At 42.7% G+C, this 17,457-nt stretch overlaps 1 protein-coding gene across 1 annotated transcript in view; it reads left to right on the plus strand.

The window, feature by feature from the left end:
- Positions 1 to 10,557: 10,557 nt before the first annotated feature.
- rims4 (regulating synaptic membrane exocytosis 4) overlaps positions 10,558 to 17,457 on the plus strand; it is a 36,905-nt gene continuing 30,005 nt past the window's right edge. The window contains exon 1 of the mRNA XM_023394637.2: positions 10,558 to 11,820. Coding sequence (XP_023250405.1) covers positions 11,724 to 11,820 — 97 coding nt within the window. The 5' untranslated portion in view covers positions 10,558 to 11,723. The remainder of the gene's footprint in view (positions 11,821 to 17,457) is intronic.

Consider the following 17,457-nt stretch of genomic DNA (forward strand, 5'->3'; position numbering starts at 1 on the left):
GCAACAGTCAGGCCGAACATCATGTGCTTCCCCTCCAGTGAGGACTTTTTTACATTGTATTATTTTTAACGATCTTACAAATTGTTAAATTCATTCATCAATGACCAATCCCAGAAAGCTAGCTGCTAATGGTAGTGCTAATGAAAATTGGGGGCAGCTCTATGTACTGTACATGCACATGTTCATTGCTACCATTATCATCATTATCATTAATTGCAATTATATCATTGTAAGCATTATAAATGTTATCAATAGCCTTGTTTGATCAATTATAATTATTTTTACACAATCACAAACAAAATGTCACTTGTGTATCGTGCTTCATGGTTAAAATTTAAACCTTCTGTTTGTCCGTTTGTCACCAGTGAAGATGTTAGTTATCCCCCACCTGTTACTTTACAATCACCTTCTGTTTGTGCGAACGAGAACAACGGCTAGCTCACCCCCCCCCCCGACTTAGCCCAGGCTCAAAATGATTTTGAGCTTATAATGTTTACAAATAATAATCATTTGTTCAGTTTTGATTCAGACTGTCTCAACAAATACAAATCTCTTTGCCTCAAGTACAATTTGTTTTCACATACACAAACTTGAATTTCTCATGTAGATTTATTTTCCAGGTTTATAAAGTTTGATTTACAACTACAATTATTGGAATTATTTGTGAACATCACTTTATAAGCTCATAATCATTTTGACTCTAATTTGAGCCGAGATACATGTGAAGTTACAGTAACAACAGTTTTGTTTTTAAAAACATCTGCTCATTAATACACGTCTCTCAGCATGAAGCAGCCTGTTACACCTTACATTTACCTGGTAGTTTACTGTTTGCAGAGCTTTGCTCAGTGAAGTGATAAACAGTTGTTGCTCATTACTCCGTCACTATAAAGTTCTTTAACAACAAATCAGACACAGCAAGTTTCTAAACAAGTATTTCAATTGTATTCAAGCCAAATATTAATAATCACATCCACATTGTTTTCTGATGCATTCGATATGACGCCAACTTAAATGTAATAAACAGAATATCATTTTAACTCATCTTAAACATTTACCTATTTAACTGTGTGGAAATGCTGTTACACAAAATACAAACTGCTTTTAACAGAAATTAACAATCGTTTTAACTCATTTTGTAGTTTAATTCAACCTTTTATAACCTGTGAAATGAATCTGCATGAGAAGTTCAAGTTTGTGCATGTGGGGGGAAAGAAAAATGACAATTTTAAAGAATTATGTTGCATTTGTTCAAGAAGAACATGAATCAACACAAATGCTCAGTGGTGAATTTAAACAAAGACAGGGAGAGAAGAAATGCTTTTGTGGATGTGTGTGTGCAGACACAGCAGAAAACTGAGCATGCAACACTCCCAGTGTGTGTCCCATGTTTGTGTTTATCATTTGTTCATAATTTACATTCAGACTTTAACAAATACAAACCTCTTCCACACATGCAGAAACTTGAATCTGTCATGCAGGTTTATTTCACAGGTAAACAAATGTTGATTTACAACTACAAACATTGGAATTATTTGCTAAGGTGCCTATATGTATGGGGTGGTGTAATGCACATGACTCACCTTTTCTTTCTGGGTAAGGTGTGGTTCTGGCCCGAGGTGGATCCATCCCTATGAAAACACAAAAGGAAAAATAAGGACATTAGCAGCTGCTTTTCTGACTGGGGATGCACCGATCCACTTTTTTCACCACCGATACCGATATCTGAGGTTTAGTATCTGCAGATACCGATCCGATACCGAACGAAGCGCTGAATTATTACCTATCAAATGGTTTTATAGTGCGAGAAAAAAAAATGGGATCATTCTTCCGTGCATATGATTTGACTTCCTTTTTCTACAAAACAAATAAACAGATATAAATGTTCTCTTATTTATTTAACAACTGTGCACCAGTACAAAAATCTTAAACCAATAGCTTCTCTAGCTCGGTCAAACAACATGTAAAAAGAAATACAAATGTCACTGGTATAAAATCCGATGTAAAATTAAATACAATAAATAATAACAAATAATGAAGGAGCTGAAACTGAGAAAATAAACAATAGCTTTACTGGCTTGGTTGGTAGATCAGCTCTTTACAATGTTTAGTGCAAATGGGAATTAAACATGCATTTCAAAAACAGCTGAATAAACCAATAGCTTCACTAGCTTGGTCAAAACTAAAAATAAAATGAAAAAAATAAGAGGTAGTCCAAATTTGTCCGGTTTTTTCAGCACTAAAAGGGGATGAAGGCCCGTGGAGGAACCCCAGCTGCGATCGTGTCGCCGGTGTGTGACCCAGGAAGCTTGTAGCATTTAGCATCGCGCTGTAGCACGTAGCTCTCATCCAGCCAGTGTGCCGTTAAACTTAAAGGTGACACGGGGGAAACGTCAGAGCTCCAGATATCGGTTGTAAAACTCAGAGCTTTGGCATCTTTTATCTTCTCTGATATGTCTTTACACACTTTTCCTCAGACATGTATTTCCGGCTCACCATGTCGTACCGTGGCTCCAGGTGGCTAATTAGCAGCCGGAATCCTTCGCCCATCCATAACGACGAAGTTCAGTATTCTCTCTGTGATTTGTTTTGCCTGCACACAGTTGGTTGGAAAATGTTCACTTCTTTCTTTCATCTCCATCAAAGTTAGCTGCTTCATACCTCTGCCCTTTTGTTTGTTGAGTTCAATAAACTCGGCATGCTCCTTGAACATTCACGCCACAAGTATTGCATATGGCCGTCGGACTTGCTGAGACAGCATGAAAACCCGCCAAATTTCCGATGCTCGCTCCATCCTGAACAATATGGCCGTCTTGTCTTGTTTGCGTATGACGCACTCACAGCGTGTAACACAGAGCTAAAATGAATAGATCGCCCCCTATTATCGGGTCCATTGTCACCGATACCCGATCTAGATTTTTCTTTTATATCGGTACCGATACCGATAACAGTATCGGATCGGTGCATCCCTACTTCCGACTATGAAATGTTTTTGAAGCAGTCTAAGGACTTCAGAACAATAAAGATTCATCAATCATCCATTTAAACCTCATTTAGCATTTATTGTAATAAAAACAAGACTTTATGAACAAATCTGAACAAAGGATACATGTGAAGAATTCGTAGAAGAGATTCATATATATATACATACATACATAAATACAAACACACTAGCGGTGAGGCAAAATAAAGACACTGTAAGATGAAGAGCTTCTGTCAACGTCTGAAACATGGTGCTCAAAGATGCGGTGGATCACAGTTAATCACAAATATCGATCAGTCTGCTTCAGTTGAGGACTGGTTTGAGTATTAAATGAACAATCTTCTATATGACAAATATCTGTCTACACATTTTGTAAACGTCACGTTATCTTAACTTGAACTATCAGGACGTCTTGATGGACAATGTATTAACTGATATTAACGCTGCGCATTACACTAACGCAGATCACTTAAACTGGGACCGTTAGCATAGCAATCGCTAGGTTATCAGCTAACGCTAGCACTAGCTGGCTAGCTTGGTTAGCAAGGTGCATCCTCACCTGAACTGTGATATTAACAGGGATGCTAATTTTGGCTAGCAAAGAAACAGGCTTAAAACAAAATGTACTTACTAGAAAAAACTGTGTCAAAGTGTCTTTGAGAACAACTGAAGCAGAACAAGATATTTTCAGGTAAACAACAGAAGGAGCTAACTTTGATGAAAACACAACAAGTCAAATATCCGACACATCGCTCTAAGTGTCAGGTAAGAAAACATTTACTCTATTGTTTTGGTGACGTTGTTTGTGTTCATGTTGTTTATTTCGGATTAAATAATGCTATAGACGGATAAACAGCTGTCATTAAGTGTGTATGTTTATACTGTGCTAAAGTGAAAAGCTAACCGCGATTAGCGCGCTAGCCATAACAGCATTTTATTCAATGTAGAAGGAGCTAATTTTACTGTGTGTTGCTAGTTCGTGTTAATGTTGTCAGCTGATACACACTTGTACACTTAGACAGAGAGGAGCTAGCTGTTTAAATTGACCAACAGAAACCTGCTCTTCAGTAAATGCACAATATTTCTCCATTAATTTCAGGGCACATTGTCAGTATCTCCTACACAGGTGTCTGTTTAACACCAGCAGAGTTGTGAAGATGAGCTTCAGGTGTTTGATGTTTAGTCCGGTGGAACATTAGAAAGCAGCCACAGAAGGTCAGAGCATTCTTTGTCAGTATAGATCATTTAAATAACATTTGTTTAAGCTTTATCAAAGTAATGGTAAACAAAAAATAATTGAATCATACTTTTTAAGGACTTGACAGTGAATCTTAGTGTCTCCTGTTATTTCTTTCTCCCCAGATGCTCCAAGGATCCAGCTGATTACTGGCAGTTTGAAGGTGGATTCTTCTTCATCTGCTCCGTCACTTCTGGTAAAGATTCATTGATCTTTGTGGGATGTTTAGATTTGACTTATTAATACACTGTATAGTTGGGATTCTGACATAAAAGATAGTTTAATGTTTGTCCACATGTGTTGTCAGAACTATAAGGAGAATACTGTGGAAAACAAGATCAAACTGAATTAGAAGATACAAGCTAAAAAACAACAGACCCCCCCCCTCAGCTCCACAGCCCCCCTCTTTCAGAGGTGACGTCATCACCTCCTCATTATACGAACCTTAACAGGCAGATAGACCAATGGAGAAATGCCAGTTTTAGTTCTTCAGATCATCCCGGGGCTCTGAAGAACTATTTGTGAATAATTGGTTGATATTGTAAATTTACATCTGAATATATTAAATGAAAGTGTTATAAAGTCAATAGTGGTGCGTATGTTATTTGTAATTAAGTTTCCAACCCCACTTTAGTTGAAAGACTACATACAGAGACTTAACTGTTTAATTTGCATTTCTTCAGTATATCATAAAATTGATCTGAATCTGATTCATTAAATATTGTATTTAGATTGTGCTTCTACAGGTTTTTAATATTACTTTACATACTTAAAGATTCGATAACACAAATACTGCAAGTTTACAATATAAAGCATGTGTTAATATTTAATTGATTGACACTTAATTTTATTATTAGGAAAAAGTTTCTCTGCAGAAACTTCAGTGGCGTCACTTTATTGATGGTGTTTGATCAGAATAAATTAGGAGAAATCTGTAAAATAACAATTTTTCACTGTAGAAATATTAATGAAACTTTCTGTAAATTTATTGTTTTTACATTTTATTTGAATTAGGATATTTATTTGAATTTTACAGTTTTTGTTTGGCAGCCGCTGCTGCCAGTCATTTGACTGTTTATTTTTACGATTTCTTTTTTAACAGTGTACCACTCCACCACAGGATCGGATTGATCAGAAGATTTCTGCTCAGTACAACACACCACCTGATCTACATCTTCATGAGAGGTCGCATCCTGGAACTACTTCGTCTCCAGGTGTGTGAACACACCTGAGGTTGTCCACCAGCATCTAAACACACCGACGTGACTTTAGCAGGTAAGTTTACCGTTTAATTTGCTGCAGCTGAGAAGCTAATTAGCTAACGAGCCAGAAAACTGTCCCAGTTCAGGGGCCTCATCCTTTTGGATTCGGGATTTTCTGTTTGCATCACCAGATTTTCCCGCCCTTCTCATTGCGTTCTAAAGCATGGCTCCTGTTGCCTAGCAACCTTGACAACATGTAAGTCTCTTGGTTTTAACAGTTGCGCTGTTGAACTCAGCTGAAACATAATACTGACATTATCAGTGTGATCCTCAGACTCTGTCACTGTTTACTGACTTATTGTTTTCATTACCAGAGAAATGCATCTTGGGATATGTTGGACCATGAAGGCTCCATCTGTTGGAGCCTTCATGGTCCAAGAGAAGAAGCAGAACGAAATTGCGTTACTTCTAGCTCAATGTTCAGTCATATAAAAAAATGTATTAATATAAATAAACAAACATAAATAGACATAATGGACGTAAAAGACGAGTTGGACAAAAACACTTCTTCAGATTAGATCGCACATTGTTACTGAGAGCTGTACAGGGCGCCGCCATCTATTCAGTTTCAGATTCATTTCTCGTAGAAAAACAGAAGGTGATTCACAGAGCAGACGTAGCAGATAAACAAAAACACAATATTTAACTTCAGTTGGACTTTAACACAAATCTACAGACACAGAAAGACAAGTAGAGACGTGGAGACAGTCAAAACGTCAGTGACTCAAACCCAGAGAAAACAGAGACACAGATAGAAACAAAGGTTAACAGACAGGAAGTCAGATCACACAGATAACACAGGGACACAGGGACTGACCGGCAGGTAGACAAATAAAGTGATGAGGACACAGGAGCAGGTAGAGACAGCTGATGGTAGCAGCAGGAGGACAGAGACAGACAGGGTCTGACAGATGGAGGAAGGAGAGACAGGCAGCGACATGAAAGAGGCGGAGACAGAGGCTGAGGCAGGTACTTGTACTAAAAGGTCAGTGCTCCTGTGATAAGGCGCTTGGACAGCATGCTCACAGCGAGCGCTTGTCAACACAATGGCAGTGCACTTCACTGGCCACAGTACACTCAGCAGAGCGGACGAGGACGGAGGCCGGGAGAAGACGTCGGCAGGACGCCGAGTTAACGAAACACAATGTGACGTCTGTGATATCAGAGGAGCAGACAGGAAAAGTCGTTACCGTCCCACGGCCGAGAGAGGTCTTGATGAACCTGCTCAGGAGTGATAACGATGTTACAGGATTCATTCACCGCTGATGCTTTACACTTGTTTTCTGTTTCTGCCGGAGGGAGGACAGACGTACGGTGCTTCAGCGGTGAAGTGTCCGCTCAGGAAGAAGAAGTGTGAAACTAAAACAACTAAAGATTTTAATAAAAAGAGAAAAGAAAAACAACAATAGCAAAAGTTTGACACGATTTGAAGCCGACAAATATGTTTCTGGGAAAAACTAATCATGTTTAATTAATAACGTAAACCCTGAGACAAACCCTGGACCAGTCTCTCTTCATATGTCAACGCTTGTGTCCACTTTAAAATATCACAACTACTGGGGGACCATGAAAAGTTTGTTCAGACATTCATGGTTCCCAGAGGATGAACTGTTCTGACTCTGGCGCCACCTGCAGGTCAAAGGTTTTTACTGTGAAATATTTCAACATCTTAGTGACCGATTGGACCAGTTTTGTCCAGAGACATTCATGGTTCCCAGAGGATGAACCATGCAGACTGACCATGTGATTTTCATATATCTCCACCACGACACTGACAACTTTATGCCTCTGCACTGGCGACAGTCAGAGCGGCAGCCATTTTGTTTTCTCGTGGACACGATATCTGAGAAGCACCTTGAGGGATCTTCTTCAAATTTTGCACAAACGTTCACTTCGACTCAAGGATGAACTGATTAGATTTTGGTGGTCAAAGGTCAAGATCACGGTGACCTCACAAAACATGAATTTGGCCTTGTGAACGTGATATCTCGCCTTCACATTCTTGTTATTTATTACTTTACTGAACAAAATAACTGGGTATGCACACACTTTAGGGTCATACCTGTAGAAATAATCATTATCACATGATAAATAAATTTACCTCTCACACTGTCGGTCCTCGCTCAGAAGGATTTTATGTTGTGAGGAAACTCTACTGAAGCTGCTTCAGGAAGAGGACGCTGGTCCTCAACCTGAGCTGAGCTTTAAGTTTGTGGACAAACAGACAGAGACATCACTTCTGACATTTAGGACATTACTACAAATGATCTCCACTGCACTGACTATACTGAATATATACTTCACTCTGAGCCAAGAGCTTATTTTCTTCTATAATCAGCGTGTTTACAGGAGCTGCTCATGGAGACGTGGATGAAAAGATCAGAGTTGCCAGATCTGACATTTTCATGAAAGTGCTGTGATGTATTTCGACCACGTTGTTCTCTGACCAATCATTTGTCTGACTGAACCCTGCTGCTGTATGTGTGTGTGTGTGTGTGTGTGTGTGTGTGTGTGTATTTTGTTTGTATATCTGTGTGTTGTGCCCCTTTATATGTTTCACCACATTTGTTCGCATGTGTGTGTATTTCTTTAACGGTGTGTCTGTGTTTGTTTGCTTTTAATTATGTGTGTGCGTGTGTGTGTGTGTGTGTGTGTGTGTGTGTGTGTGTGCATGTCCCCTATGGCTTAAGAAGCAGGGAGATGAATGGAGGCCTGTGAAGCACTGCTGATTACACGCCCATGTCCTCCCCCCTTCACAGAAAACAAGAGAACAGGAGGAGAGCGCACAGAGCAGAGAAGAGAAGGAAAGACGAGGTGAGAAAGATGGAGGAATAAAAGAAATTAAGAACTAGAGAATGTCGTTTCTGAAGAGATCACGGTGACGGCTGCTGCAGGACGAGCTGAAGCTGAACCGTGTTGCTGGCTTGAATCTTCACACTGTGAATCCCAATTCACTCCTTCAACTTAAAGGTTTATTGGAAACAGCTGCACAAAAACATTTAATTTGATACAATCACATGAAAGTCTCGGGGTCACCTGACACACAATAACCGACTGATTCCAGATCTTTGGTTTAGGACAGAATGACTGAATAATTACTATGACCTGGAGGTTAATAAACAGATAATAAACAGATCAACTCTATATTGATGTTAAAACGTTTCAACAGCTGTTTTGATGTCTCACTGCTCATGACTGACTCCAGTGTTTGTAACATTAGATCATATGTGACATTTTATATTGGTCATAAAACGACAAGCTAACACTGGAGATGAACGGGCGAGCTATCAGCTAGCTAACATTAGCTAGCTAAACTGCAACTTAAAGCTAAAGTTAAAACCAACATTAACATAAATGTGTTAAAGCTGACATTAGTGTTCATCTGCAGATACTTGACACAATCTAATTCAGAAACTCTGAAGCTAAGAAAGTAAAATGTATTAAACAAGCTAGCTAGTTAGCTAATGCTACTTACATTTACCTACAGTGTCTGTGACACACGGGAGCAGAGACTTGAGGGCGGAGCCACTGATGGTTTTTTTTTACACCCATCACTTGTTTAGAAAAGTTTCCATTTTAAGAAATGTAATAATCCACACAGACACAAGCCGCATGTTTGCTGCGCATCAGGTCGTCCCCATGAGGCTCTGCCTCCTAAATGAAGCATAATATCCACAGGCAGCCATTCAACTCACACAACGCTCCTGCTGTCTACATGTTGTGAACGTATTAACATAGAACGCCCTCAGAGTTCAGTCGATCTGGTAACCGGAGGTTTAATCCTACAGCAAACTCACAGCCAAATAAACCCTCATTGTTTTCATAAGGAAGTCTGTAAATAATAATTGAAACCACAATCGGATTTCACACTGCATATGGCAGGAGTAGTTTTTCACACACCAGCAGGACACAGTAAAAGGAGTTGGAGGTGTGCAGCCTGTCTAACAGCTCACCGGGCTGCTCCTGACTCTCCCACTGCTCCCTGAACACTGATCCACCGTCAGCAACACCATGTCAAAACAAAACCTGGGGTGGTTCTGGACCTAGAGGTCAATGTGTGAAATTGAGGACGTATTCAAAACTGTTGTGAAACCACAACAACCGCATTCGACAGTCAGAGTGGGAGCCATTTTGTTTTCAGGTTGTCTGTACGTCCGTCCCATCCGTCCCATCGTGGACGCGATATCTCAGTAACTGCTGAACGGAACTGAAGTAAATTTGTCACAAACATTCACTTGGACTCAGGGATGAACTCGTTAGATTTTGGTGAAGAAATTCCCTCAGGGTGTTGCGGATGTATTTGCGTTCATTAGGCCAAAACCACATTTTGTGAGGTTACATTTGACTTTTGAATGTTTGTGCCAGATTTGGCGTCACTGAGATATCGTGTCCACGAGAATGTGACGTTCATGCAGACGGACAACCTGAAAACAATATGGCAGCTGCCTGACTGTCGCCGGCGCAGAGGAATAATAAGGGCTGTAACTGGTTTAAATTTGATACAGTCTAGCTTTTAAACAAGCTACCGTAGAGTCATACACCTGAAGTTATGACCACAGACACATCCATACAGTGGAGCAGGTATAAAGGTGTGTGTGTGGGCTACATTCACATTTGAAGCTGTATCTTTGAGGCTTTGGAGAAATTCGATGATGTTTCATTTTATATCTGTTTCCTCTTCACAAAATCATACAACAAGAAAATATGAAGAGAGGCGTTTGCCAGCATCTGAACTCGTCTGTAATTAATGTGTTCCTGATGGTCTTTGGTTGAGAGAGAGAGAGAGAGAGAGAGAGAGAGAGAGACTGTAAACTTGTCCTGCTCTGCATCGAATCCACTGTCCCCAAGCCACACCCATATTCCCTCATCCACGTTTTGATTGGTCGGGCTGCCAGCAACAGTCTGCTCTCCATCCCCTCTGTGCTCCCTCCTCCCTCCCTCTCTCTCCCTCTCCTTTCCCCTCCCTTTCACCCCGCTCTCTCTCTCTCTCTCTCTCTCTCTCTCTCTCTCTCTCTCTCTCTCCACGCAGCTCGCCAGTGAATGAGTCCAGTCAGACACAAGCTGTTAAACAGTACAGCCCCTCTCTCGCTCTCTCTCTCTCTCTCTCTCTGTCTCTCTCTTCCTCTCTCTTCATCATCTCTCTCTCTCTCTGTCCTTTCCCGTCTCAGGAGCAGACAGTCAGCGGAGCATCGGCACGGCAACAGAGGACAGAGGAGAGAAGAAGAAGAAGACAGTGAACACAACATCCAGAAGATTTTCAGCAGCAGCAGCAGCAGCAGCAGTGGCAGGACATCTGTGACATCTGTGTCTGTCACACAGTTCACAGCAAAGCAGAAGCAACAGATTGTCCTCAGTTGCAATTGTTGCTGCAGCCGACGCTCTCCCGGCTGATCCGGGGTTCGGAAACGAAGCTGATTTGCAGCAGCTCCTGCAGCCGCCGTCCCCCGGGTTTTGAAAGTCAGTTTGTCTCGGTGGCAGAGATGCACGAGGAAATGACAACGCCGCGAGACGGAGACAAAAAGCTCTGATTCAGTCGAGGGGAGCAACTGCTGGGCGTCAACATCACCTCCGCCGCCGGCGTCTCCTCCCATCCTCCTTCCTCCAGCAGGTTCTGAAGAAGAGCAGGCGTCCGAGCGGTGAATGCACAAACAGGAGGAGGACGTGAGATTGACATGCAGAGAGCAGAGTTCAGGGAGTTTCACTGTGAAACAACAAGAGCAGGATATCAGGCTTCATCAGCGTGAGACTCGGCTCCAGACGTCAGACAGCCCATCAGACTGACACCTGGACAGGAGAGCGAGGAAGAGGAGGATGAGAACGGAAACAAAACAAGAATCCAAACACTAGAGGAGATGACAGGAAGTCAGAGATTTAACTCTGCTGCACAAAGTCACACGTAGATATTCAGTTTATTTATTTATCAGATCAAGTGAAACCAACAGAAACGTATCTCCACATTTTATTTCTGGGATGATTTTGCGTCACTGGAACCTGCGTCTAAACTGAGCAACACCGACATCTTTCTTCCGCCGCCGCTCGCTGACAGGAAGTTTCAGCACCGATCAGTCGGTGTGAGAATCTTTGGGTTTCTTGCTCGACTCTTTTGTTTCCGGGGTGAGGTGGATCTGCCGTGGGGGGCAGCTGACAGCCATCCAAGACGCCGCGAGCCGTACTCCGCGTGAAGAATGCCCAGCCGCGCTTGGCCAAGCCGGCCGACCCGGGCCCGACGGCGGGCCTCTACATGGAGCGATCGCAGAGCCGCATCAGCCTGTCGGCGTCCTTCGAAGCCCTCGCCATCTACTTCCCCTGCATGAACTCCTTCGACGAGGACGATGGGGGTGAGTGGGATTGACACACACACACACACACACACACACACACACACACACACACACACACACACACACACACACACACGAAACAAGATTAAGGAGCCATACATAAAACATACGGGAGAAGGCTCATGTTATTTGTCACCTGTCTGCTAGAGAACGGATGTTTCCCTCCACACGTCAGGCAGCGTGTTATGTAAATGTGTCGAGGCTCAGAGGACGCTCAGACACACACACACACACACACACACACACGTCCTGCAAAATCCTTCCATGTTGTTTTTGTTCATGACTGTGTCCAGGCAGATTTTTCTTTTTAAAAGTTTCTTTTTTTATGCCTTTTATTAGAGAAGCAGAGAGGGAGAGAGAGAGAGAGAGAGAGAGAGAGAGAGAGAGAGAGAGAGAGAGAGAGAGAGAGAGAGAGAGACATGCAGCAAAGGGCTGTGGGTCGGATTCGAACCCAGGCAGCGAGCCACCAAGGCGGCAGCATTTTCTAACATCCAGTATTTACATTATGATGTGATTATATGTTAAATGTTTGATCCCGTGGGAAACAATCAGCTGATTAACAGATGATTCATCCCACAGTAAATTAATTATTGACGTTTTTAACGATGGACGGGGAAGTCGGCTTCTCAAACTCTCTGCTTCATGTCGTTAAAATGAAAATCTGTGGGCAAAATGAGACGCTGGAGGATGTGCTGTTGGACTTCAGGAGCAGATGAGTCATCTGTTGTTTGGAAAGACAAAAGGAAAGATTCGATGAAACTGAAAATATGTGACAACACACACAAAAAAACAGAAGCCAGAGTCACATGGCTGATCTGACGGGCAGATGTCCACTTAGCTGATAATGTTTGCATTTAGCTGAATTAAGTGTGTGTGTGTGTGTGTGTGTGTATGTGTGTGTGTGTGTGTGTGTGTGTGTGTATGTGTGTGTGTGTGTGTGTGTGTGTGTGTGTCCAGCATGTATATTTTACATGCTGTCATATGTGTGTTTTGTGCTGCGTTCATGTGTCACAGAGACAAACTGTGAATGTAAGTCAGTAAAACTACGGTAAAATTAGACCCAGATTGGTGTGTGTGTGTGTGTGTGTGTGTGTGCGTGCGTGCGTGCGTGTTTGTGTGTGTGTGTGTGTGTGTGATGAGATTGTCAGTAGGATCAAACATTTCCTCAAATCGAATGCATTAGATGATGTAATGTATTTTTACTGCTCCATCACATCACTCCTGACTTCCTGTTTGGTTTCTATTGGATTGTCTTCTCCGTGCAAATGGAAGTAAATGATGAATGTGTTCTATAAAATAATAATAAATCTGATAAGAACTCATGTCTGCACGAGCTGCTGCTGCTAAGTGGGTCAGAGAGAAGTTGCAGTTTACAGCCTGAACATTAAACTGAAGGACAGTGAAGACACACAGTGACTGACAGCTGATGTCAGGAGTTAACACGACACGTCATTCTGATTTCTGTAATCGATTCAATCCCGATTCACAAGGTCCCGGTTCGATTCACTTTTCAAAAACTATGTAACAAAATGCTTCACAAAGACAGAAAAAAATGAAATCAATAGATTTCCAAAAGAAGAAAAACAGATAAAACAGTTCAAACAATCATCATCATCTATATCAGACGAAGTGTTTCAGAGGCAGAAGTGGACCCTGCACCGGGGTCAGCACAGACCACAGGTGTGTTTATTGGCCTCTTCCTGTGACTGTTAGAAGACGGTGCTGTTGTTTATCCGCTGCAGCGTCGTCAGTGGTTACAGTTTCTACTGGAACAGTTTGTCCGTCGGCTCGGCTGAAACCAGCGGCTGTAATAATCTACATGTGAAGTCGGTCATGTTGGCCCAGAGTCTCGAACACCTCTCACACCTGCTGCCGCTTAGAAACACACACACACGACCATCAACACTTAGCTGCTTTGGTGCAATCTGATTCTGATTCTGATTCTGATTCTGATTCTGATTCTGATTCTGATTCTGATTCTGATTCTGATTCTGATCCTGATCTGAAGAAGTGACCAGTGGATGTGTGAACTGCGTATCAAGAACCCGGCCCCGCTAACGAACCCACGGCGGGTTCGTTAAGACGCATGTATTTCAATTCTGCTTTTCGATTCCAAAAGCGTTTGCATATTTCAGCCGTACTCCCGAGTGAAGAGCAGTGAGCATTTTAAGGTCAATAAAAGTTTTACTTATCTGCCAGGACCTGTCAGGCGGACCTAATGTCTCTTGGTCGTAGTAAGCTACGTCAACAGAGCGTGGAGCTCATCTGGTGTTTACGTCCTGGACCACAGCTCAGAGGTTTGTCTTAGCTTCACTAAGAAAGACAAACACACAGCAAAATACAACTTCTGCAGGAAAAATACTCCGTGCAAAGGAGGAAGCTCCTGCGATGTGACGCAGCAGTTACTGCAACACGGCGTGAATTTGAAAGAAGGCGCCTTGTTGGATGTGTCGCTGTCTCCGCCCACAATAAAGCCCCAGATAGAAGCAGCGTCTCATGTTCAGCTACATACATGTTGTTTCTATTTATTTAAATAGTTCTGGTTTGTAGTTGTTTGTTTTTTTATGTGTGTATCGTTTCTTTTGTGACGCCAACCAGGAAGAGACTGATGAAGGGCGGCATGCTGGGAGTATCACCTGTACGAATGTGTGAATGAGTTTTCAACTTGCCGACGCTGTTTGTTCTTCTGGGCGTTTCCACGGAAACACAAACATCTAAACATCCCCTCACACACACACACACACACAGATGTAGGTCCTCTCATGCCTATACAAACACACACACACACACACACACAGGTATGACAGCAGTGTGAGGTAATCAGAGCGGAGCGGCAGGCCGTGGTTTGTGGCTCTCAGTCTAATTAAATGTTAATATGGCGGCTGATTGTGGCTGACTGCAGCTAAATAGAGGCCTGATTGCAGGTTAATTCTCTCTCTCTCTCTTGTTGTCTGTCTCATTGTCTCTCTGTCTCTCTCTTTCCGTCCACTCTTCACCCCGTGGTTTAATAATCCTGTTTGCAGGTTAACTCTGTGTTTCCACCTTAAATTGTCTTTTAATCGCTTCCCCTCGTCTCTGCTCCGATGCTTTCTCTTCCCTCGCACTTCAGTCTGTTTTAGTTCAGACATGTTGGAAGAACGTCTGTTCTCTCAGCAGCAGAATAAAAATAGAACGTAGAACGCCGGAGAACAACAGAGCTCCCTGCTGTTTAAATACGTCTGAATTTAAATTTACAACATCAGACATTATGAATCATCTTAGTGACCACAGACTGTGGATAAAGATGGACGTCGCCTCTGCGCTTCACCACCCACAGGTTTCTGAAGCTCAGAGTGAGCTGCTCCACCGTCACCATCTTGGCAGCGCCTGACTCCGCCCCCTAACTCCCAGCTAATCCAAATATGGTCAAAGAGGAGGGGCCTGTGTGGAGCTGCGACTTTGATGAATGTCGGTTTAAAAACTGTGGCTAGCATACGCTCCCGTTAGCATCGTTAGCAGAGGTTGAGTGAAAGAGGAAGCTGTGATTTTTGATTTATGATATATTTTTTGACGTGATTCTGTTCCTGGTCTGAACGTGGTCCGATCCAGATCCTGCAGATCCAGCGGAGGGTGGTCGGCTAAAATAAATGAAACGTCGTCTGTGTCCGAAAGGAAAGAAAACAGAATGAACAACATGTTCAGATATATCAGTACAGCTAGCTCGTATTCAGGAATCCGTTTAGTTGTTTCATCGAGTTAATAACAGATTTTAAATGTAAAAGTGTAAATCCACCTTAAAATACCAGTAAATCTAAAGGGAGAGAAGGTGAATTTATACTGAATCAGAATCTCAACTTCTCCTCACGTCTCCGTCTCTGACCTGAATTTCAGTTTCACTGTTTTTCCTCTCGTGTCTCACAGATGATCACACACACACACACACACACACACACACACACACACACACACACACCCTCCTGCATGTGTTATCTAGCAGCTCAGGTGTCAGATCTCTCACTCTGACAGCTGAGGTGATTCTCCCGCTTCACAGATTCAATGTAAAACTTGAAAAACGCTCGTCGTCCCGTCTCCGTCATCTTCATCATGTCCGACTCTGAACAACATCCAGCGTCCACTGTCTCCAGATGTCGCTCACTGTCCCCCAAATATTCTCATCCTCTGGTTTCCTACGTTTCCCAGAATGCTTCTTGACGGCTCCCTCCAGAGGTGGAGAGAGACGCTTTGTGTTTGTGGCCTCGTTGTTTTGGACCTGTGTCTCACCGACACTAATTCAGACATTAGGACGCATCAGGACAGAGGTGTTGAATCACAAGTCGAACACGTTTCTTTAATCTGAAGTCTGTAACTTCTCTACATGATCATATGATAATGATTGATAATGATTCAATAATAATCGTTTTATTTCATCATGTCAAGGAAAATAACGTCTGTGATACGAGCACCTCCCGTTCTCGTGGACACGATATCTCCGAAACGCCTTCACAGAACTTCTTCAAATCTGGCACAAACATTCACCAGGACTCAAGGATGACCTGATTAGAGTTTAGGGGTCAAAGGTCAAGGTTGTGGCGACCTCACAAAGATTTTGGCCTTGTAAACTCAATATCTCACGAACTCCTCAAGGGAATTTCTTCAAATTAGCTTTGTTGAATTAAAGTCAAGGGTGAACTTAGAACCATAGAATTTGGTGGCTGAAGGTCAAAGTTCAAGGTCACAGTGACCTCACAAAATGCAGATTTGGCCTTGTGAACGCAATATCTCTGTGACACCATGATGGAATTTCTCTGACATTCACTTGGACTCAAGGATGAACTTATTAGATTTTGGGGGTCAAAGGTCAAAGGTCAAGGTCAGTGTGATATATTATGATATATATATATATATATATATAATATTCTTTATGACTGTGGATAAACAGTGAAGGTGATGAGATGTCACTCAGTCGTCATCAATGTATCAGGATAGAAAGAGATGAAGGGAAGGAGGAGGAGAAGGACTGAGGGATGGAAAGACGCAGGTAGGAATAGAGGTGGAGAGAAGAAAGCATCAATCATACATCAAACTGAGGTCACATGCAGGGAGGGAGGGAGGGAGTGAGGGAGAGATGGAGGGAGAGGGAGGGGGAGAGATGGAGGGAGGGAGAGATGGAGGGAGATGGAGGGAGGGAGAGATGGAGGGAGAGGGAGGGAGGAGTGGTAGAGGTGAAAACATCAGGAGGGAGTGAGAATGGAAAAATGAAAATGTCTCAGCGGGTCTCCTTCTCCCTCCTTCCTCCTGCATCTCTCCTCTCTGTCCTCCCTCTGTTCACTCAGTCATCACTCCATCTCTGTCTTCAGCCCTGCTGTCACATGACGGGAGGGAGAGAGGGAGGGAGGGAAAAATGAAATTTAATTTAATGAAAGAAAAGACAGGAATGTGAATGTGGCCATGATGAAGAATGAGGTCGCGAGATGTAGAGAGGGGAGAGAGAGAGAGGGAGAGAGAGGGGGAGGGGAGGGGGAGAGAGAGAGGGGAGAGAGAGAGAGGGAGAGAGAGAGAGAGAGAGGTCTCTGGTGTGTTTCTGAGCTGCAGAGACGACCCAGAAAAGTCAGGAGTAAAAAATGGACGACCAAGAAAGGAGGTCTATTCTATAGG

Source organism: Seriola lalandi, unplaced genomic scaffold, assembly GCF_002814215.2.
Source record: "Seriola lalandi dorsalis isolate HSWRI2012SDOR001 ecotype SW California unplaced genomic scaffold, Sedor1 jcf7180002054950, whole genome shotgun sequence".
NCBI classification, from domain to species: domain Eukaryota; kingdom Metazoa; phylum Chordata; class Actinopteri; order Carangiformes; family Carangidae; genus Seriola; species Seriola lalandi.